The sequence below is a fragment of the Oncorhynchus gorbuscha genome, linkage group LG18 (assembly GCF_021184085.1).
Source record: "Oncorhynchus gorbuscha isolate QuinsamMale2020 ecotype Even-year linkage group LG18, OgorEven_v1.0, whole genome shotgun sequence".
In the NCBI taxonomy this organism is placed as follows: Eukaryota; Metazoa; Chordata; class Actinopteri; order Salmoniformes; family Salmonidae; genus Oncorhynchus; species Oncorhynchus gorbuscha.
The window spans coordinates 14,489,363-14,512,342 of record NC_060190.1 but is presented as its reverse complement, the minus strand read 5'-3'; the positions used below and the strand labels follow the sequence as shown (position 1 = coordinate 14,512,342).

The 22,980-nt window shown below is 40.4% G+C and overlaps 1 protein-coding gene across 3 annotated transcripts in view; it reads left to right on the top strand.

Annotated features, from left to right (window-relative positions):
- The window catches only part of LOC124003357 (integrin alpha-X-like), a 32,395-nt gene that overhangs the window by 5,035 nt on the left and 4,380 nt on the right, over nucleotides 1-22,980 (top strand). Inside the window, exons 1-27 of one of the 3 annotated variants that reach the window (XM_046311535.1) lie at nucleotides 1,137-1,270; nucleotides 2,952-3,066; nucleotides 4,948-5,045; nucleotides 5,282-5,349; nucleotides 5,699-5,813; nucleotides 6,031-6,161; nucleotides 7,045-7,187; nucleotides 7,289-7,442; nucleotides 10,533-10,668; nucleotides 10,861-10,937; nucleotides 11,065-11,188; nucleotides 12,936-13,078; nucleotides 13,317-13,457; nucleotides 13,651-13,848; nucleotides 13,966-14,096; nucleotides 14,275-14,429; nucleotides 15,981-16,147; nucleotides 16,359-16,481; nucleotides 16,629-16,699; nucleotides 16,814-16,955; nucleotides 17,376-17,474; nucleotides 21,425-21,504; nucleotides 21,714-21,791; nucleotides 21,897-21,975; nucleotides 22,201-22,308; nucleotides 22,411-22,452; nucleotides 22,574-22,699. In XM_046311535.1, the coding sequence (XP_046167491.1) occupies nucleotides 2,963-3,066; nucleotides 4,948-5,045; nucleotides 5,282-5,349; nucleotides 5,699-5,813; nucleotides 6,031-6,161; nucleotides 7,045-7,187; nucleotides 7,289-7,442; nucleotides 10,533-10,668; nucleotides 10,861-10,937; nucleotides 11,065-11,188; nucleotides 12,936-13,078; nucleotides 13,317-13,457; nucleotides 13,651-13,848; nucleotides 13,966-14,096; nucleotides 14,275-14,429; nucleotides 15,981-16,147; nucleotides 16,359-16,481; nucleotides 16,629-16,699; nucleotides 16,814-16,955; nucleotides 17,376-17,474; nucleotides 21,425-21,504; nucleotides 21,714-21,791; nucleotides 21,897-21,975; nucleotides 22,201-22,308; nucleotides 22,411-22,452; nucleotides 22,574-22,699 (3,033 nt within the window). In that variant the 5' untranslated portion in view covers nucleotides 1,137-1,270; nucleotides 2,952-2,962. Of the gene's footprint in view, nucleotides 1-1,136; nucleotides 1,271-2,951; nucleotides 3,067-4,947; nucleotides 5,046-5,281; nucleotides 5,350-5,698; nucleotides 5,814-6,030; nucleotides 6,162-7,044; nucleotides 7,188-7,288; nucleotides 7,443-10,532; nucleotides 10,669-10,860; nucleotides 10,938-11,064; nucleotides 11,189-12,935; nucleotides 13,079-13,316; nucleotides 13,458-13,650; nucleotides 13,849-13,965; nucleotides 14,097-14,274; nucleotides 14,430-15,980; nucleotides 16,148-16,358; nucleotides 16,482-16,628; nucleotides 16,700-16,813; nucleotides 16,956-17,375; nucleotides 17,475-21,424; nucleotides 21,505-21,713; nucleotides 21,792-21,896; nucleotides 21,976-22,200; nucleotides 22,309-22,410; nucleotides 22,453-22,573; nucleotides 22,700-22,980 lie in introns of those variants that run through there. The other 2 variants (XM_046311534.1, XM_046311536.1) reach the window with 2 other exon arrangements.

The window sequence follows — 22,980 nt, the reverse complement described above, 5'->3', positions numbered from 1 at the left end:
CGCCTTATACAAATCAGACAGCACACAGACGGGGAAGGGCAACTCCAGGCATTGAGGTCTGTGATTCTGATGGGCTGGCCCGACTGCAGGGAGGAAACTGCTTTAGCAGTCAGAGAATATTGGCCAGTCAAAGAGGAGCTCAGTGTTCAAAACGGAGTAATATTCAAGATTCAGAGAGTCGTTATTCCCCGGTCTCTGCGCCCTGAGATGTTGGCATGTGTGCACTCAAGTCACATAGGAGGTGAGGCCTGTTACAGACAAGCACGTGACACACTGTATTGGCCAGGAATGCAGAGTGAAATCAAAGACTATGTCAGTAAATGCACAATCTGCAATGAATATGCCATTGAGCAACAGAGAGAGACGATGATGTCCCACGAGCTACCAATGTGCCCCTGGCAGATAGTAAGTCTAGATCTATTCCAGCACAGTGGCAAAGACTTTCTGCTGGTAGTCGATCATTACTCAGACTTTTGGGAGATTGACCTCCTCCCCGACCTCTCAGCAGAGACAACGATCAAACGCTGCAAGGCTCAGTTTGCCCGCTATGGCCAGCCAGATAGGGTCATTTCAGACAATGGACCCCAATTCTCTGGAGTTGAGTTCCGAAAATTTGCTGCAGGATGGGAATTCGAGCACGTCACTTCATCACCACGATACCCAAAAGCTAATGGGAAGGCGGAGTCTGCAGTAAAGATCGCAAAGAACCTCTGCAAAAAGGCTCTGCGAGAGGGCAAAGATGCCTGGAAAGCAATCCTGCAGTGGCGCAATACCCCGACAGAAGGCATGGATAGCAGTCCGGCAAAGCGCATCATGGCACGGCGCTTAAAAGAAGCTCTGCCAGTAGCCAGCACTCTCCTGTAGCCATGTGTGGTGACAGACGTGCTGGTGAAGCTACGTCACAGAAGACAGGTCTCCAAGTTCATCTACGAGAAATCAGCAAAAGACTTACCTGAGCTCAGGGTGGGTGAAATGGTGCGAATGAAGCCACTAACAGGGGACCGGACAGGCCTCGAGACTCGGATCCTGTGTACAGAAAGTGGCACCACGCTCCACTTGGTCGAAGTGAATGGATCACTGTACCGTCGTAACAGGGTTGACCTTCGGATTGCTGAGCCAGCACCTACTCAGAACCCTGATGGCCAAAGGGGTCGCATGACAAAAGACAGAACCCCAGCAAGTCACATGGGGCCTGAGGCACTGGGCGAAGAGCCAGGGGATCACAGGTCGGCCGCTCCCTCGCCCATCAATTCTCCCCTTAGACATTAAGGTGACACTGTGGACCATGATATTCTGATGAAACTGAAATGGGTCTAAATGATGTAGCAGTGAATTCATTTAGGTCTTATCTGACCAACAGAACACAAGTATGTAATGTTGGTGATGTTCTGTCAGAGGCCAAAGAAATATCCTGTACCGCAGAGATCAATTTTAGGGCCTCTCTTATTTCTTACATACGTTAATGATATGCCAGATACTGTAAAGTGGAAACTCATGCTTTTACGCTGATTGATGACAGCAATAGTTGTATCAGGGAAGGATACAGTTTACATAGAGGAGACCCTGAGTAAGGAATTGCATTTCATTAGAGATTGGTTGACTGACAACAAATTGTCGCTACATTTGGGAAAAATTTTATCGATTCTGTTTGGAACAAAACGTAGACAGCTTAGGGCTGACGAGATAAAGGTCAAGAAGATTGAATCTAAAGCGAGATCAATCCCTTTCCGGAAATCTGATTTCTGCAAAAATATTTCTAAAATGGTGAACAAATTGAAATGTTTATATCGTAACACCAGATATTTTAGGATCAAAGTTAAGAAGCTGCTTGTCCCAACCTTGATTCAGTGTCATTTTAATTTTGCCTGCTCTGCTTGGTATAGTTGGCTATCAATAAAAACAAAAAAGAGAATGCAGGTCATGCAAAATAATGTGATCAGGTATATGCTGAATGTCCACCCTAGGACCCACATAGGGGTACAGGAGTTCCGGGAGGTGGGCTTGTTGCCTTTGGAGTCCAGAGTGGACCAATTTAAACTTAATCATATGTTTGACATCTTAAATTATTGCACCAGGTTATATGAACAAAAACACATTGATGTGGTCTTTAACAGCACAGTTACAATAACAGAGCTAGTGTTATGTCTTGTAAAATCCCAAGAGTAAACAGTACTGCGAAGAACACATTTTTTATACAGGCATTTGTCTATGGAATAGCCTCCCCTTGGAGATCAAGCAAAAAAAAGTAGAAATAGCTTTAAAAAGCAGGAAAAGGTTTTCATTTGGATGCGGTTGTCTCAGTAAGAGAAACCCCTCCACTGCCCCTTGTGCCCCCTACTGCTGGTCAGGTGTATTTATTTGAATGATAGTTATGATGGGCAATGCAATGTAGAAATGAATATGGTATGATTCTTAAGGCTAAGGAAAACTGCCGTGAATAGTGACAGTTTTTAGGATGTTCTTATAAATGAATGTATATATTGTTGTTTGTCATTTTATCTGGCCTTTTATTTGTTAAACTCGCTAAAGGTGGGATCTTCGACTCAGTAAAATTAATCATGAGAGAAATATTGACATAATAATCATATCGAGTCATGCAATAACATGCTGTGTTGTCCTCCCACTAGGACCGGGAAAGCATGCATTTTATTAGTCTACTGAATAAATAAATTACGATGAACTTCACAGGGTGGTGAAAGTGCAAGATGATGAGCTTGGTGATCATTTCCAATAAATATCGAGGGTTTTATTCTGGTGACATGCTCATAAAAAATGTAAAAAATTGCGCATATACTTTTTTATCCTCAACAAGTCAATTTGATCTCTGGTGTGCATATTGGTGTGCATATTGTTTTTATGGAGGTTTTAGAGTATTCGCATGAAAATCTATCACCAATTGGATGGACACCTAGCTAATCATCTGATTGTGCTTCTCTACCCTTCTTCGCCAGCTGTCTCTTCAATGGCTTTCAACATTGATGAAGCAAACCCAAAAATCATCAAGGGGGAGGAAAAGGATTTCTTTGGATACAAAGTCCTGCAATTCATATCTGGCAAGGAGAAAGGGCAAGTGTTACTGTTATCATAGTAGTGAGAAATGCAATGCATTATGTTACAAACTTAATCTGCAAAACAGTATTACACACCTGAGGAAACAAAAATAACCAGAAAAATGCACCTATGTCTGCAAACATGCACTATATACAGTACCAATCACACATTTGGACACATCTACTCATTCAAGGGGTCTTCTTTATTTGTTCAACTATTTTCTACATTGTAGAATAATAGTGATGACATTAAAACTATGAAATAACACATAAATCATGTAGTAACCAAAAAAGTATTAAACAAATCAAAGATTTTAGATTATTCAAAGTAGCCACCCTTTGCCTTGATGACAGCTCTGCACACTCTTGGCATTCTCAACCAGCTTCAAGGGGAATGCTTTTCCATCAGTCTTAAAGGAGTTCCCACACATGCTGAGCACTTGTTGGCTGCTTTTCCTTCACTCTGCGGTCCAACTCATCCCAGGCCTTCTCAATTGGGTTGAGATTCAAATCAAATCAAATCTAATTGTATTTGTCACATTAGCAGATGTTAATGTAGCGAAATGCTTGTGCTTCTAGTTCCAAAAATGCAGTGATAACCAACAAGTAATCTAACTAACAATTCCAAAACTACTGTCTTATACACAGTGTAAGGGGATAAAGAATATGTATATAAGGATATATGAATGAGTGATGGTACAGGGCAGCATACAGTAGATGGTATCGAGTACAGTATATACATATGAGGTGAGTATGTAGAAAAAGTAAACAAAGTGGCATAGTTAAAGTGGCTAGTGATACATGTATTACATAAGGATGATTGTGGAGGCCAGGTCATCTGATACAGCACTCCATCACTCTCCTTCTTGGTCAAATAGCCCTTACACAGCCTGGAGGTGTGTTTTGGGTCATTATCCTGTTGGAAAACAAATGATAGTCCCACTAAGCCCAAATCAGATGGAATGGCGTATCACTGCAGAATGCTGTGGTAGCCATGCTGGTTAAGTGTGCCTTGAATTCTAAATACATCACAAACGGTGTCACCAGCAAAGCACCCCCACACCATCACACCTCCTCCTCCATGCTTCCAGTGGGATCCACACATGCAGAGATCATCCCTTCACCTACTCATCCCTTCACAAAGACACGGTGGTTGGAACTAAACATCTCAAATTTGGACTAATCAGACCAAAGGACAGATTTCCACCTTGAACTCAGTGAAACATTTATTTGGTCTGCAATCTGAGGTGCAGTTAACTCTAATGAACGTATCCTCTGCGGCTTATCCTCTAATGAACTTATCCTCTCCTTTCCTGTGGCGGTTCTCATGAGAGCCAGTTTCATCATAGCGCGTGATGGGTTTTGCGACTGCACTTGAAGAAACTTTCAACATTCTTGTTGAGAGAATACCAAGAGTGTTCAAAGCTGTCATTAAGACAAAGGGCTATTGCAGCAGACGACCACACCAGGTTCCAGTCCTATCAGCTAAAAACAAGAAGAAGCGGCTCCAGTCGGCACATGGTCACCAACACTGGACAATTGAGGAGTGGAAAAACATTGCCTGGTCTGATGAATCACGGTTCCTGTTGCTTCATCCTGATGGTAGAATCAGGATTTGGCGTAAGCAGCATAAGTCCATGGATCCATCCTGTCTGGTATCAACGGTACAGGCTGGTGGAGGTGGTGTACTGGTGTGGGGAATGGTTTCCTAGCACACGTCAGGTCCCATGGTACCAATTGAGTAACAAATGTTTCCGACACCTTGTAGAATCCATGACTCGAAGAATTCAGGCTGTTCTAGAGGTAAAGGGTGTACATAATAAACTGAATGTATATATAAGTAGTGACACAGGCTCATCTAAATCAACCAATCTATACTGTTATTTCTCACCCACAGGGTAATGGTCAGTGCTCCATATCAGAAGAACGGATCTGGTGGAATCTGTAGATGTGCTCTAGACAGAACAGACTGTACAGACTGTTACACTCCTCAAGGTAGAGATGGAAGTTGATGATACACTATACTGTACTTACTGGACTGCAATTTAGAAAGGTGGTTACCTTAACAAAATGAATAATTACACAAATTATTAGAACATGTAACACCTACCACGGTAACCATGGCTAATCGATATTTGTCAGAGTATTAAAATATTGCTGAAATGTCAACAAGGTCTTGAAAATGAGAAACACTAGTTGATTCTGCAAGTCTGGCTTTTGCCTTCCAACAGAAACTGACACAATCAAGTACATTGGACTGTCTATGGCTGGACAATCTACTTCTCCTCCAACATTCACTGTAAGATAACCACCATGTTCTTGTTTTCAAATACTCAATGTGAGTATGTGTAATATATGTGTTTGGCTGTGTTGACATTGGCAGCCCAATTATGATCTTGATTTCACTAATTGTTATTTTGAACAATCAGATCAGCTCTGAAAAATATCTGATGTGATTGGACAGAATACCAATTAGTGTGAAAAATATCAGAATCCAAATGACTTGTTTAACTTACGTCATAAAACAATACCTCAGCTATCTAAAAATGATCATGGCAAATTCCTTTAACTGTCTTTGGAGACATCTGAGGTCCATCAGACAACCCATTATTTTATCACATTTACAATGATTTATTCTCCTCATTCAGGCCTGCAGCCCTGGTCTGGCACACGAGTGTGATGGGAACTCCTATCTGAACAGTATCTGTTATCAGTTCAACAGCCAGCTCCAGATCACCTCGAACTTCACACCTGCCTTCCAAGGTATAACGACGAAACTTGAAGACAATTGTTGATAATAATAACATAACCCAAGGGTTTTAGGTATACATTGACTGTTTATTCATGTCATGTTAAATTACATTAGGATTAGGTCACAAAATATTCATTGTGAATAATAAGATTTGGATTACTGAATATGTAAAGAATGTTGTGAGTGTTATCCATCATATACATTTATGTAATTCACTTTCTCTTACAGAATGTACTAAGAAAATAGTGGACCTCGTTTTCCTCTTTGACGGATCAGGAAGCATGACAACGGAGGAATTTGATAAGAGCAAAGGTTTCATAGACAATATCATGACAACCCTAAAAAACTCCTCAATCAAGGTAAACTTCCCTTTAAATGTAATAACTTGAATCATGCTTGTGAGGTTGCTGAACATACATCTGTTTATCTACACTCTTAGAAGAAGCTTCTGGGTTGCCACACCGGCAGAACCTTTCCAGTTCAAACAGGTTCCTTGAGGAACGCCTCTGAAAAGGTTCTTCGAGGAGCCCCTGTGTAAAGTTTCAAACTGGAACCTTTTTGTGATGGGAGGAGTTACATTTTGAACCTTTCTAATAATATATTGTAGAGGTGGCAGCCTATCAGATTGTAGGAGTGGCTTATTGGAGGTGTCGCTTTCGGATGCTTATTTTTGGCCACCCGTTAGTGTAAATGTTTGTACACTGCAAAAAAATAAACTTGAATATTTATACATATAATATTAAGAATATTTACATTTATGTTAACATATAGAAATGTGGCAACTATTCTAACCTCGGGAGTGGCATAGGCTCTTGAGGATCTCATATGCCTATTGATGAAGGTACAAAACTGTCGGTCTAAACCTTAACATGGGATTACAATACAACAGATCAGATGAATAAGAATGACATTTACTCTAACGGGTGACCAAAAAAATATATATGTTAAAGCCACAAGACTACTAAGCCGCGCCTCCACTCCAGGGTTCCTCCAGGAGCCCAATGCTACATTGAACCATTAACCGTTCCTCCAAGAACCAATCAACTAACTGAAGGTGCAAATATGAACCATTGACTAGCAATGGTTCCTTGTAGAACCTCAGGGGTTCCTTGAGGATCTTCAGGGTTCCTCGAGTCACCACTAATTCTAAGAGTGTATGTGCAATACCCATGAATGTCGCTGCATGGAAAGTATGGAATGAAATCAATATTAGTCATCTTTTCCTATTTTTTTAAACCACAGTTTGCAGCAGTTCAGTTCTCATCAAGATCCAGGACTGTTTTCAACTTCAATGACTACAAAGAGGGGAGAGCCTTGACTAATCTTTGGAAAGAAAAGCACATGTCTAGTCTAACCAACACACATCAGGCGATAGACTTTCTTTTGTAGGTCACAGTTGAACATTATTAATCAGTTTTACTTGATGAAAGGTGATTGTGGTGTAAGAAAGATAGCTTGATCTGTTGTTTGTATACATCTAATTCAGGAAAAACATTTTTGAAAACCAAGCCGCCGGCGCCACCGCAGATGCAACTAAAGTACTGGTCATAATAACAGATGGAGATCCCAGTGATACTGATAAAAGGTTTAATTCTATCAACAGAAGTGATGACAAAAACATCATCCGTTTCGTTATTGGGGTAAGTCCTTAAAAGGGGAGAGTCTGTATCCTCCCAACACAACAGCACACAATTGTATGACTAAATTCATTTGAAACTGGTTTTATTACCATAACTACAGCTGGTTGATCACTAGCCAATACATTTTGACGAGGAGGCATGCTCTCCTCCTAGTTGAAACGACCAAAGGCCAATATATTTGCATCTCTGTGAACTTCAAGTGAAATGGTTTGAAAACGTACCTCAATCGAGGGATGGAAGATGTCGCTGTAGTGCTACAGTACTTATCCCACAACAATCTACGGTGAATGAAGAAGATTGAAATACAGCAAGTTTTTTATTAAACTGCCTCGTTCATCCTCATGCTAGTTAGCTAATGCTAAAGCAGCAGTGTTTTTATCTGATCAATTTACCGTCAATTCTCAATTTACCATCCATCCCTAGATTGAGGTACATTTTCGAATAATTTCACTTAAGTTCAGAGGTGCAAATACAGTGGGGCAAAAAAGGATTTAGTCAGCCACCAATTGTGCAAGTTCTCCTACTTAAAGATTAGAGAGGCCTGTAATGTTCATCATAGGTACACTTCAACTATGACAGACAAAATTAGCAAAGAATATTGATAACTTGGAAACTATTGATGTGTGTCTCTGACCATCTCAGTATTGGTTTTAAAATGCTTTCTCCCCCATCTAAAAATGTGTCTGTTCCCCTCTACAACTGCTAGTAAATTTACCAATGATTTTTAATCCTCTGCTAATGATCCTGTTGTGTGACATCACACTGATGATTTGCTGAACAGGTTCAATTACATACGGTATGTCAGGCTACGTTAGGCTCAGCGACACCAGTTAAAACCAAGGATAAACTGTCTGCCAGAGTCTCACCTTGGTTGGATGACCACTCGTTACCCTTTAAAAGTTTTTTTAAAATAAATGCTGAACGTAAAAGGAAAGCCTGCTAACGTCAAGTATTCTATGAGATAATGAAGGATCTGATGAGAAATTACAATGTTGTGATTAAAGATGCAAGATCAAACTACTTCTTTACCCTGATTTAGCAGACAAGATATGTTTATGTCCCTTGCCATTATTTTATATGATTTTATGGAAAGTAGAATATAATTCAATTTAGCAAATTAATTAGAAAGGATATTTTTCCCATTCCAGAGTGAGAGTGCACATATGAAGTGGCTATATCGAGCTTAAAAGTGATCATCTGAAACATGTCCTATAAACTAGATGTATAGTTATTTGGTAACTTTAGTTGTGAATGATACAAACCTTGGAATGCCTTAGAAATCAAAAGATATATGGGCTACATGATGTGACTATAGGCTTTTGATGATTCGAGAAAGTCAAACTTTCGCTCTGTTCCTTGTCTCAGGCTACACTGTTCTCTCACCATATGATCATATTTTCGCTCCATCAATTACAGATTTGATTTACTAATATGTCAAATTAGTTTTGATTTAGAATGGCCCAGGAACAAGGGCAAGACAAAAAATATGCACTCGAATCATCCCAATGCACTCGAATAGAGAAATGGAGGCTACTTTCCGGCTGGTACATTTTTCACTGGCATTGGTCAGGCTACTTCGGCTATTTCACTGAGCGACAGGTGATATTCCTCCCAAACTCTGTATGCTCTTTAACCCTGTTCCTGCAGCTACCCAGTACTTAATTTGGGAAATCAAGTGAAATCTGTTCGGGGACATCGATAGTATGTTTTCACAACGAAACATATTTCATTAAACTGTTGATGCCCCTCTCTGCACACAATGTGAGCTATTCTGTAGCTAAAGGTGATGTGTCTGCCTGTTAATTTAGAAAATATACAAAATTCCCTATTACTAGGCTATTCAAAATCAAATAATAATTCACTATAATTGTAGGCTAACTCAGATTTATATTATAGACCAATTATGTACCAAGATATCTTAAATCAGTATTTTATTTTTTTAATGTGCCTTGTGTAATATGCAGTAGGCAGAGTCATTATTTTCATTACATTTCTTTTTTTGGGGGGGGGACTTGGAAACAACATCCACAACAACTATGTTTTCCACTCACTTTCAACCTGTTGTTGAACTTCTTTCTTCAAATTGATCAATCAAAATGAGGTGAGTTTTAAAACAACATACTGTTGTGATGATAAGTGTTCATTAGCGAGTTAGGTACTACTAACTCATGTCCAAAGTGCATAAGAGATTACTGTGACTCACAGTTATGTAGAGTTTTTCAGTGAACATGGGTGGTTCTGTATAATCCCCAACACCTATTCACTATGGTGTTCCTCAGGGATCAACTCTAGGCCCCCACCTATTTGGCCCCCACCTGACCTCGAGCTGCATGTGAAGGTTGTCCAGACCCGCCTTTACGATATCATCTAAGAAATACATTCCCTTCCGTAATTATTGGGATAGTGAAGCATTTTTTAATTTTAGCTCTATACTCCAAAAGTTTGGATTTGTAATGAAACAGTTACTATGAGGTTAAAGTATAGATTATCAACTTTAATTTGAGGGTTTTTATGTAAATATTGGTTGTGTCATTTAGAAATGACAACACTTTCTATACATACTGCAGTTCCCATATTTCAGGGTAACAAAAATATTGGGATTGGATTGACAGGTGTTTCTGGTTAGTCAGGTGTGTTCCGTGACATCATTTGTGCAGGCACAAGAGAGTTGTCTAGTCTTGAGTCTAGGCTTTGCGTTTGCCTTTGGTGGAAGGAGAACTAAGGATTCCATCTTTAAGGCTTGGTTATGCCCCATTCCATTTATTAGATATTTTACCTCCCTATGAGCCAGGATGCAGCTTGAGATCCTCTGACAGGGCACTGTTGGCCATTCCAAGGTCCAGGTTGAATTTGTATTTTATTCTCCTTCCTCCTGTTTATTACTGTTCTTTTTTAATGATGTGAAGCACTTTGTTACTTGTATTAAAAAGCGCTATACAAATACTGTTTATTATTATTATTGTTATTAGTAGTTTCAAGAGTCCAGTCCAACTTCCCAGTTACGATGTGAATGTTTAAATATCATGCATATTGAAAAGGAAATTAGACTTCACTATAATTCCTGTCCTCAAGTGATATATTTCTTGGCAGGTCAAGAATGTCGATTTGACGAAACTAAAGTCACTAGCATCAGAGCCAAAAGAGAACAACACTTTCCTCATCCAGGACTACAACGGACTAAAAGGAATCCTAGACAACTTACAAAAAAAGATCTTCAACATTGAAGGTACAACTCCAGATTCAGTTGAAATTAGTACTGACTTATTTTTACAGCAAAGTCCCTGTCAACTGAAAGTTGTTATTCATTAAAAAAAACTTGGAAATACTGGTCACCTCCTGAAATATACACCTTACTCAAAACATTCCACAGTAGAAGTATAAATGTATCGCATTTAATATCAGTGTTCCTATATTCTAGGTTCCAAGACTGCTCTGGCTGGAAACTTGACGAAAGAGATGTCTCAGAGTGGGTTCAGTGCTGTCTACGTTAATAAGGTGAGATACACAATAGTATGTCCAGTATGTTTTATCAACTTATTTTAAAAAAAAAAAATGTACTGACCACCATTGCAACTAATGCTTATTAATGAAAATATAACCCATTGTTTTATTTCCTCTACAGGACACCTTGGTTTTGGGCTCAGTGGGATCAAACAACTGGCGTGGATCCCTCTTTGAGACTGAGGGTCAGAGATCAGAGGAAAGGGAAATTCAGGACCCCACATTGGACAAAGACTCCTATATGGGTAATGGAACATTAACTTATGGCTAGGTGTCCCGCTAGCCAGACAACCTCTGGTGAAACTGGAGGGCACGCAATTCAAATAAATAATCGTAAAAATTATGGATATTAAACATTTAGGTACATACAAGTGTCGTATATCGGTTGAAAGCTTAAATTCTTGTTAATCTAACTGCACTGTCCGATTTACAGTAGCCATTACAGCGAAAGCATGCCATGCGATTGTTTGAGGACGGCGCCTCACATCAAAATATTTTTCCACCGGCACAGGTTTCATAAATTCACAAATAGCAAATAAATATTCACTTACTTTTTGAAAATCTTCCTCAGATTTGTCATCCAACGGGTCCCAGATATGTAGTGTCGTTTTGTTAGATAAAATTATTCTTTCCATCCCAAAAAGTCAGTTTAGTTGTCGCCATCGATTTGAGTAATCCACTCGTTCCACATGCAGAGAAAGAAATCTGAAAATCTACCCCCAAATAAGTTTCTATTTACTCCTCAGATACCCTAAAATGTAATCAAACTATAATATTTCTTACGTAAAGAAGTATGTTCAATAGTAAACTTTTTTAGCATGAGCGCGCATACACGAATTTCCAAGACTGTCCCTGTACTAAAAACTGATATTTCTTATTAATTTTGGAAGTTACAAGCCTAAAACCTTGAACTGCTAGCACCCTGTGGAAGCTATAGGAATTGCATCCTGGGAGCTAGAATTGAGTATGCCCCTATACTTTCTATTGTAACAGCATGGACTCTCAAAAATAAAAGTATTCTGGTTGGTTTTTCTTTGGATTGTCTCCTATCATATCTATTGTGTTATATTCTCCTACATTATGTTAACATTTCTACAAATTTCAAAGTGTTTTCTTTCCAATTATACCAATTATATGCATATCCTGGCTTTAGGCCCTGAGCAACAGGCAGTTTACTTTGGGCACGTCATTCAGGCGGAAATTGAGAAAAAGGGCCTAGCCAAAATAAGTTTTAAGCTAAAAAAAGAAATATTGCTCAAAAGGGAATTTGAACAGCTGCACCATCGAGAGCATGACTGGTTGCATCACTGCCTGGTATGGCAACTGCTCGGCCTCCGACCGCAAGGCAGTACAGAGGGTAGTGCGAACAGCCCAGTACGTCACTGGGGCCAAGCTTCCTGCCATCCAGGACCTCCATACCAGGCGGTGTCAGAGGAAGGCCCTAAAAGATGTCAAGGGCTCTAGCCACCCAAATCATAGACTGTTCTCTCTGCTACGGCACGGCAAGCGGTACCAGAGCGCCAAGTCTAGGTCCAAGAGGCTTCTAAACAGCTTCTACCCCCAAGCCATAAGACTCCTGATCACCTAATCAAATGGCTACCCAGAATATTTGCATTGCCTCCCCCTCCGCCCTCTTTTACATCGCTGCTACTCTCTGTTGTTATTATCTATGCAGTCACTTTAATACCTCTACCTACATGAACATATTACCTCAACCAGTACCGGTACCCCCCTGTATATAGTCTCGCTATTGTTATTTTACTGCTGCTCTTTAATTACTTGTTACTTTTATTACTTATTCTTATCCGTATTTAAAAAAACTGCATTGTTGGTTAGGGGCTCATAAGTAAGCATTTCACTGTTGTATTCGGTGCATGTGATGAATACGATTTGATTTGAACAAACAACTTTTTTCAAGGCTCCATTAGTTCAGATGTTTCAGAGAAGGGAGTGGAGTTACAATGCACCTACAGTTCTTTATTGTTCTTATAGGATACTCTGTAGCTGTTGGGAAGAAGAACGAGAACCTTCTATATTTTACCGGAGCACCAAGATCTGAACACATGGGACAGATCCTACTTTTCAACAAGGTTAACAACAACTGGACTGTGGCACAAAGATTGTCTGGAGAACAGGTTGGTGAACATTAGCTATTTCTGTAAGCAACGTGGTATATCAATCAAGTTATACAACAGGGACAGCATGAAACCAGCTTTTGTGGTTACTTCAACGGTTGATTCACTCCTCCGATAGTATAGAGGAACACATTATATCACTTTTTATGTTTACTAATGAGTTCCATTCAAAAACCAGAAGACTTCTTAAAACATTTCAAAACCATTTTTGTATGAATGTAAGTTTGGATTTTCTCAGATGGGCTCCTACTTTGGGGCAGAGCTGTGTTCTGTGGACATAGACTCAGACGGCAACACAGACTTCCTCCTGGTCGGTGCACCAATGTTTCACCAACCACCGAGAGAGGGCAGGATCTACGTCTACATACTAACTGATAAGGTGGGCTGAACTGTGAATCTCTGAACAACAGGTTCAAATGCTGCAATTTGTGGTTGAAAATGTTCATCAGGGACAACGTGATCTGGAGGCCGATATTGATTCATTTGGACATAAATATCCATCCTCTTCAATAACACTGCACAAAAAGACAATGTAATATGGATTTATCTTCATGTGATCTCTACTTTAATAGCTGGAACTGAGGATGGAGATGTACGTTTCAGTGCTGGTTCAGGGTAGATTCGGCTCCTCCATCTCCTCTCTCACAGACCTGAATGGAGATGGGCTGAAGGATGTAGCTGTGGGCGCTCCACTTGAGGACGATCACAGGGGGGCCGTGTACATCTACCTGGGTGAAAAGCTAAAGGGGATCCGCCCTGAATTCAGCCAGGTGAGACAGACGAAGATGGAAATCGTTCAAAAAGGCTCATGACCAAAGAAAACATACATCCCTCCTGGGATATCAATATCAATGCCTTTTCATGAAATGTTTGTCTTCTTACTGCAGCGCATCTCAGCTGCGATGATGAGATCTAAGCTCCAGTTCTTTGGCCAGACAATTGATGGGAAGATGGACCTGGGTGAGGATGGACTGACTGATATCGTAGTAGGAACGTGTGGCACAGTTGTCGTCTTGAGGTACGAGTCCAAAAAAAGGATAAGAAAAGACAGCTGGTTTAAAACGGACAGTAAAAAATATCCCACTAGTGTGGGATCTGCACTGAATGGGGGCTGCGCTCAATGAGGTGTGGGCGGTGCTACCCAACATCGTACAATGTAGGCTAACATCACTGTCTTTACCCTCGATCGCTAACAGGTCCAGACCAGTCCTCAGCATCTCTGCTCATCTCCACTTCCATCCCTCGGAGATCAGCACTGATAACTTTGACTGTCTGGCAAAAGAGACCATTTCCCCTGTGGTGACTTTGACAGCCTGCTTTAACATGGCAGAGGCAACAAAGAGTAAAGCTGGTAAGAACTCTCAGAACTTTTGGAATACTGATGGCTTTGTGCTTTCCAACATAAATTGAGTGATCTGAGACTACATACAATACATGACCAAATGTATGTGGACACCAGCTCATCGAACATCTCCTTCCAAAATCATGGGCATTAATATGAAGTTGGTCCTCCATTTGCTGCTATAGCCTCCACTCTTCTGTGAAGGCTTTCCACTCGATATTGGAACATTGCTGCGGGGACTTGCTTCCATTCAGCCACGAGCATTGGTGAGGATGGGCATTGTTGTTAGACCTGGCTTGCAGTCGGCATTCTAATTCACCCCAAAGGTGTTCAATGGTGTTGAGGTCAGGGTTCTGTGCCTGCCAGTCAAGTTCTTCCACACCGATCTCAACAAACCATTTCTGTATGTACCTCACTTTGTGCACAGGGGCATTGTCATGCTGAAACAGGAAAGGGCCTTCCCCAAACTGTTGCTAAAACATTGGAAGCACAGATTTGTCTAGAATGTAATTGTATGCTGTAGTGTTAAGATTTTCTGGCACTAAGGGGCCTAGCCTGAACCATGAAAAACAGCCCTAAAGCATTGTTCCTCCTACACCAAACTTTACAGTTGGCACTATGCATTCAGGCCGGTAGCGTTCTCCTGGCATCCTGGCAAGCTTTACACCACTCCAGCCGATGCTTGGCATTGCGCTTGGTGATCTTAGGCTTGTGTCTGGCTGCTTGGCCATGGAAACCCATTTTATGAAGCTCCCAACAAACAGTTCTTGTGCTAACGTTGCTTCAAGAAGCAGTTTGGAACTCTGTAGTGAGTGTTGCAACAGAGGACAGACAACTTTTATGCACTTCAGCACTCAGCGATGCCATTCTGTGAGTTTGTGTGGCCTACCACTTCGTGGCTGAGCTGTTGTTGCTCCTAGACATTTCCACTTCACAATAACAGCACTTACAGTTGACCGGTGCAGCTCTAGCAGGGCAGAAATTTGATGACTTGTTGGAAAGGTGGTATGTTGAAAGTCACAGCTCTTCAGTCTCATCTTCTACTTACAATGTTTGTTTATGGAGATTGCATGGCTGTGTGCTCAATTTTATACACCTGTCAGCAATGGGTGTGGCTGAAATAGCTGAATCCACTACTTTGAAGGGGTGTCAACATACTTTTGTATATATAGTGTAATTGTGGCCTTGGTGGTCTAGGTCAGAGCCTCGTTGCATAGCTAAATCACTCTATACAATAAGTGGGTCTTGGTCTCTTTCCAGTCTGAAGACCGGTGGAGGCTGCTGACGGGAGGACGGCTCATAATAATGGCTGGAACGGAGCATACAGAATGGCATCAAACAGATAGAAACCATATTCCGCTCCAGCCATTACCACAAGCCCGTCCTCCCCAATTAAGGTGCCAAAGGTTGTTCCTTGGTGAGGATCTGGGACTCGAGAGTTAAGGTCTTGACTCCATCTCTGCCTTCTACTTTAATGGTGTTCATCAGCAGGTAACCATGAGGTTCAGAACTTCTCTCCCTGATAAGGAAGCCATTTCAGACTCTTGTGTACCTTTCCAGGGGTGCTGAGTGCAGGGATGAACGTCTCCTACACGCTGGATGTGGATCCAGTAAGACAGAGGAGCCGGGCCTTTTACAATGACACGAACAAAGGGGCCAGAAGTCTTCTCTCTACTGTGGAGCTGAGAAAGGAGCAGACCTGCTTCAACCACTCAGTCTACATGACAGTAGGATCAATGAGAAACTGTAGCTATGCAACAATACAACAACCATAATGTCTCTCGGAAGGAGGGGATTTAATGAGTAACATTAACTTGTTAGGTTGTGGAATTCTTATTGAATTGTTATTGTGTATTGATCTTATTCAGTGGTGAGAAGAATAAGGGTTTTTCAGGACTATGGATAGGGAAATGAATGCCACATTTTCTTTTCTTCCAGCAATGCGTAATTGACACATTATCGCCCATAATCATCCAACTTAATTTTTCTCAATCTCAAAGCCAACAAGAGGGTTGTACTGCCATTCTCAATGCTGATAGTCCTACAAAGGCTGTGGTTGAGGTACGAGGATACGTTTTGGGTCTGACTAAAACCTGTTCACTTACAATGATCAACAGTACGAGCATTGACTGTGGACTGAGTATTGTAATTTAGCCAAAGACCTGTGAAAACAGGTCATCTAAACACATTGTCTTGAATTCATCATAGGTGCCCTTTGAAAAGAACTGCAAAGAAAATGAAACCTGTTTGGCAGAGCTTGAGGTGGACTTCAACTTCATGTAAGTGTCTGATAAACAGAGGCCATATAAAGGAACTTGTTTGTAACTATAATGATTACTGTCTGCTCAAAAAAAGCACGTTTTCAGACTGTACGGTCTTGTCTCTCTTATCAGCACATCAACTTTATTAGTGGTGGACCAGAGTTACTTTAATGTGACTATAAGACTGTCCAATCACGGGGATGACTCCTATAACACCAGTCTAACCCTCCTCTACCCTCCTGGCCTCTCATTCTCCACGATGCATCTTCTGAAGGTAATACCGACACCCCTCCATCTATTGTGTAATTCATTCTGATGTTTTCTTCTTGCTCTCGTCTAAACCAGTGTTATTCAAACCTGGAGACCCAAAACATGTTCAGCCAATCAAGGGTTAGATGATTAGTTTAATCAGGGGTGTTCCTCCTGGGCTGGAACAAAAGCTTTCCTTGCTCATCTTGTGGGTCTGCAGAACCAGGATAGAAGAACGTTGATTCAAACATCAGTTTGCCGCCAAACATTTAAATGTTCCCTACATGTGCTAATTATTAATATAATTTAGCAACATATTAAGTGTTGAATGTATTAATTCCTTAAGCTGTTAACAAGCTTGTTTGTTTATTTTACACTATGTCAGTGACTCAGATGTACAAACTGGAATTATTTACACACTTGAAATGGTGTCTGTATTCCATAGTCCACAAGGAGAACAGTGTTCAGCTGTGGTGGTCTGGAAGATGAAATGGACAGAACTACATGCAGTGTCAGCATACCTGTCTACCGTAGTAAAACTACAGTGAGTGATTACTTAGATATACCAGTAAATAATGCTCAACTGTGAATACACTGGTAAAGCTTTAAAATGTTCTTAAATGATAAAGACTCAGAGCTAAAAGCAGTAAGTCACTGTCTTATTGAGTGACAGCTTTGATTTGAGTGATACAGTGCCTTCAGAAGTGATTCAGACCCCTTGACGCTTTGCACATTGTTGTTGTTGTTACAGCCTGAATTTAAAATAGATTAAATTGAGTGTTTTTGTGTATCACTGGCCTACACACAATACCCCATAATGTCAGTGGAATTATGTTTGACATTTTTACAAATGAATTTTTAAAAAAAAAAAATGAAAATCTGAAATGTCTTGACTCATTTAAGCTTAACAAAGGGGTTCAACTAAGTTCAGAAATAAAAATGGGCTTAATAAATCACACATTACATGGACTCACTGTGTGCAATGATGAGTAGAGCATTACTTTATTCATCTCAACTTGGGAAATTGTTTTATCCCAGCATGCATCAATGACTTAAAGTGACAGGACACGCAACAATGACCAACATGGTAAAAAATAAAAAATAAAAAACATTGACAAAAAAAGGCACATGCACCATAATATCCTAAAATTATAATCTGATTCAAGTGCTGTTTTTTTTATCCTACTTTGGGAGAGAAAAAAAAACCTCATAACCGTTAATCAATTAGTCATTAAAAAGCCTCATGGCTGTCGGTAAAAATGACCATCTAAACCTCTCTGTAGAACATCTGGGCAGGCTGCTACTGAAGCTGCTCCTGTGTTGCATTAGAGCCCTGGTGGAGTGGGGGTGTGTCACGTGCAGCTTTTTTGTGAACATGTCCTCCATTGATTCCAGCCTGCTGCCAATTGTAGCACTGTCTTTCTTAATGACTTTGTCAAGCTTGTTTATGTTCTCCTTAGCTAAATTCCCTGTCCAGCACGCAATGGCATAGGTCGCTACACTCGCCACGACATTGCTATAGAACATACGAAGCATTTTGTCACATACTTTAAAAGTCCAAAGCTTCCTTAATAAAGTACATTCTGGATTGTGCTTTTTTGTAGCCACTGAGAATTCTCCTTCCAGTTCAATTTGTTGTCCACTGTTACACCTAAGTACTTATAAGAGTCAACGGTGCCAATCTCTTCACCATTAATAGAAATGGGCTTAAAAACATGTATTTTTCCTCAAATCTACCACTAGCTCCTCGGTCTTCAGTACATTCAGGTCCAAGTAATTGGCCTCACACCACTTCAAAAGGACTCAGTTGTATCCCTGTAAAGACCATTGCCTCCTCTCATAGCAGAGTCAGAGAATTTCTGTAAGTGGTTCAGTTCATTGTGTGAGAAGTCATTTGTGTAAAGGGTAAACACAAAAGGTGACAGGACAGTCCCCTGTGGGCTCCCCATGTTTGTACATATCCGATCTGATACTGCCTGGTTTAGTCTAACGAACTGTGGTCTATTGGTCAGGTAGTTCACAATCCATTTGATTGTGTGTGGGTTTACGTGAATGTCATTTTGGGACAAAATGTGGGGTTGTATGGTATTGAAAGCACTGGAGAAGTCAAAGAACATTGTTCTCGCTACACAGCCAGGCTTCTCCAGGTGCTCATATACTCTAGTGGAGACATAGCAGAACAAGCCACTGGGGTCTTAAGTCTTTCAGTGCAGTCCCTCGTAATTGTTTTGAGATGGGCTCTATGCGGGATGTTTTCCATTTTAGTAGGAATATCTGAGTGTGTTAGGGACAGGTTGAAAATATGCTGCAGTATGAAAGCCAGTTGATTAGCACACACCTTGAGTACTCTGGCTTTAACCCCATCAGGCCCTGCTGATTTACTGGGATTGATCCTCTTCAGCTGCCTCACCACTTGTTTCTTCGAGATGCTCGTGGGCTCAGTGCTTCCCAGATCAGAGTCCAGCACCTCCCCTATCTGCTGTTGCTCCGCTGATAAATCATACTTATCGAATGAATCTGGTAAAAATAAAACGTTTAAAAAAAAACTCTTACCTCATCACTCTGTAGTTACTGTTAACGGTTTTATTCCCACCATATATCCTTAATGTTATTTGCTTGCGTTCTAATGTCAGTATGTATTCATGTTTTGCCTTGCACAATATTATCAGTAGAGAAGATAACATAGTCCGTTATGCATTCAGAGCCCATTAAGATCCTCCTCCCAGTCATCTATAAATGGATTCTAATCTGTACCTTCAAAGCAGATCTGTAGCGCCTCTCCAGTTTCAGGTGTCCATTCGTGAAACACCGCCTGAGTGACATGTTACCTCTGGACCAGTGGGCGGTACTTTGGTAGCAGCTGGACGAGGTCGTTGTCAGATTGTCCAGTGGAGGCAGAGCAGTCGAGCAGTAGGCATCTTTCACGTTGGTGTAGAGAATGTCAATGGTCTTGTCCAGATGAGTTGGAACTTTAACATACTGTTTGAAGGTAGGAAGTGTTGCAAACAGTGGTTGAAATCTCCAGAGATAACAACCGAGTCAGGTGATCGATTGAGTAGGTAATGTGGTGACTTTGTGGATAGTTTTTGTGGTCAGTTAAAAATTTGCAGACGGCGGGATGTAGACAATCACTATGACGCTAGGGAACGCTCTTGGTAAATAGTAGGATCAGCAGCCCACTGCTAATATCTCCACATGAGGGAAACAGACCCTCTTCACTGTGACATGGTTAGTGTGACACCATTGATTGTTTACAGACAGACGCCTCCGCCCTACTTGACCCCGAAAGTACAGAGCTCTTGTCAGCTCTGATTATTGTGAAACCACCTCTACATGGGAATCAGGTATGACCTCCGTTAGCAAAGTTCCCGTAAACCATACCAGACTTGTTTGCCGACGTAATCTCACATATGAAGTCGTTGCTGATAGTTCCTCCGTCTTGATTACAAGCAGAGCGGACGTTTCCCATGATAATAGAGATGATTTCCTCTTGTTTTGTAGTCATACACCTCCCCTGATTCCCCTTTTCCTTGGTTTAATCTCAGTGGGCCTCGAGATCAAACTGGCTGTACGTTATCAAGGTCTCTCTGCACTACCAGAGTGTTTGGTGCACTCCACAGTATCTAAACTCAGAACAGTGATTACTCACCACAAACTGGAAGAACCTTTAAAGAGTCCGACGTGAAGGATATACTGCTTTCCCGGGAACAGGCCCAAATCCCTGTTATTTGCGTGAAGAAGAGACAGAGAAAAAGCATAGTAGTGACTGCATCATGTTATGGGTATATTTGTAATCGTTAAGAACTGTGGAGTTTTTCAGGATAAAAAATCAAATGTAGCTAAGTACAGGAAAAGTCCTAGAGGAAAACATTGTTCAGTCTGTTTTCCGCCAGACACAGAGATTAATTCACCTGTCAGCAGGACAATAACCTAAAACAAGGCCAAATCTACACTGGAGTTGCTTACCAAGAAGACAGTCAATATTCCTGAGTGAGTTACCATTTTGATTTAAATCTATGTGAAAATCTATGGCAAGACCTGAAAGTGTTTTTCTACTAATGATCAACAATAAATTTGACAGAGCTTGAAGGATTATTTTAATAAATGGGAAAATTTTGCACAATCCAGGTGTGGAAATATCTTAGAGACTTACCCAGAAAGACTCACAGAAGTAGTCACTGCTAAAGGTGCTTTTACAAACTATTGACTCAGGGGTGTGAATACTTATGTAAATGAGCTCTCTTTCATTTTCAATAAATTTGCAAAAATAAACCTAAAATCATGTTTTTACTATGTCATTATGGGGTATTGTATGTAGATGGGTGAGCTGTTTTTATTTAATCCATTTTTAATTCAGGCTGTAACTAAATGTGGAATAAGTCAACAGGTATGAATACTCTGAAGGCATGCCTTCTACTTCTTTTCCACTTCCACAGTTATGATCCAATTTCAAATCAAGTCTGACTTTGTCAACGATGCCATTTTCTTTTTCAGGCAGTGTTCACCAGTAAATTCCATATTTTGAATACATACAACTGGAACGACACAATGGAAATGACTGTCATCGGCCTGAGGTAGAAAATATGCTTCCACAATGTGAATTGTGTGAGAGAATCAGTCCAGTAAACACACATTTCCCCATGCAGTCAAAGTATTGAACATACATTGATTAAAACAAACTAGGTTTATACTACCTCAATACCTTCTTCTCAATTAGCTGAAGGACTTCATAGCATTCCATTAATGTACACAAAAAATGCATTTACCTTTGCTTTATTTACAGCGACAATGGAAACTCAACCAACAGTTCCCTAACCCGGACCATCCCTGTTCAATTTGCAGTTGACCTGGTAGCAAAAGCGTAAGTCTTTACAAGCCTATACTTGACATTTTGTTTGAGAATGACTCCATCAAGTTAATTGAATATAATCAAGGTGACTTGTGTATCTTTTTGTTGTTGTTGAAGCCTTCCCCAAGACTCCACCACTTACATGAACTTTACTCTGGAGGACACATCACCTAAAAGACTGGTGAATGTATATGAGGTAAACAATCAGCTGCTATTGCTGTGACTTGAAATTGTGATTCACACGGTGTGGGTGTAATGAGCTAGATCTTTTTATACTAAAACAAAAACATTTTAATGTCTCTGTCGCTCTAGCCTTGCTCATTTGGTAGTTAAGGTTTATGTTTTGTAACAAATGCCTTTGTATAAAATCTCTATACAAATGTTAATATCATTGAGTGATTAAATGTCCCACTGTTTACAGGTGCAGAACTTGGGATTTAACTCTGTACCAGTCACAGTCACATTCACTTTCCCAACTAAGCTTGAGCACAGATTTGAAATGAAGGACTACGAAATATCTGTCTTACAGGTAAACTGTTCATATTTCCTACGAAAATGCTGACGTTTCACTGCCACAATTTCTTTCAATAGGAAACAACCTAATACAAGTTTCCTTTCTTTTTCTTTGAAGAACCACACTCAATGTGGAAAGGTTATCAATTCAACAACAGAGGTGAGTATTCAAATATGGCACTCAATCTTGACATTGTTGGTAACCGATCCAATCAGGTTACAACTCAGTTTAGTAAATCACGTTACTGAAACACACATTTTGCTTCTGGCTGTGTTTACAGTACTGCTCTCCAGAAAAATACTGCAAGTCCATCGAGTGTGAAAGTTTCCTTTTGGAGAAGTTTTTGACAGTTACATTTGTGCTGTCTGGAAATGTTTCCTTCAAGGACCTCGATCAACATGCAAAGGTCTGTATTAAGACAACTTCAACAAATAATGGTACAGAGTAACATGCTAATAATGAGACTGAGACAGCAAACATCTCACTTTTAAATCTTTGTCATAGTTATTCTTTAGCACGCTACACCATTTAAAGCTAGAAACGCCATTCAAACTTTAAAATGTGCAGAGTGGACTTATTGATATATATAAAATTATACTTTTAAACTATTGAGCTTTTTGTCCTCCATCCACTTCCATGGGATTTCTTCAACATTCTAAAGGTTCCATTGTTAGACTTCCATGAATT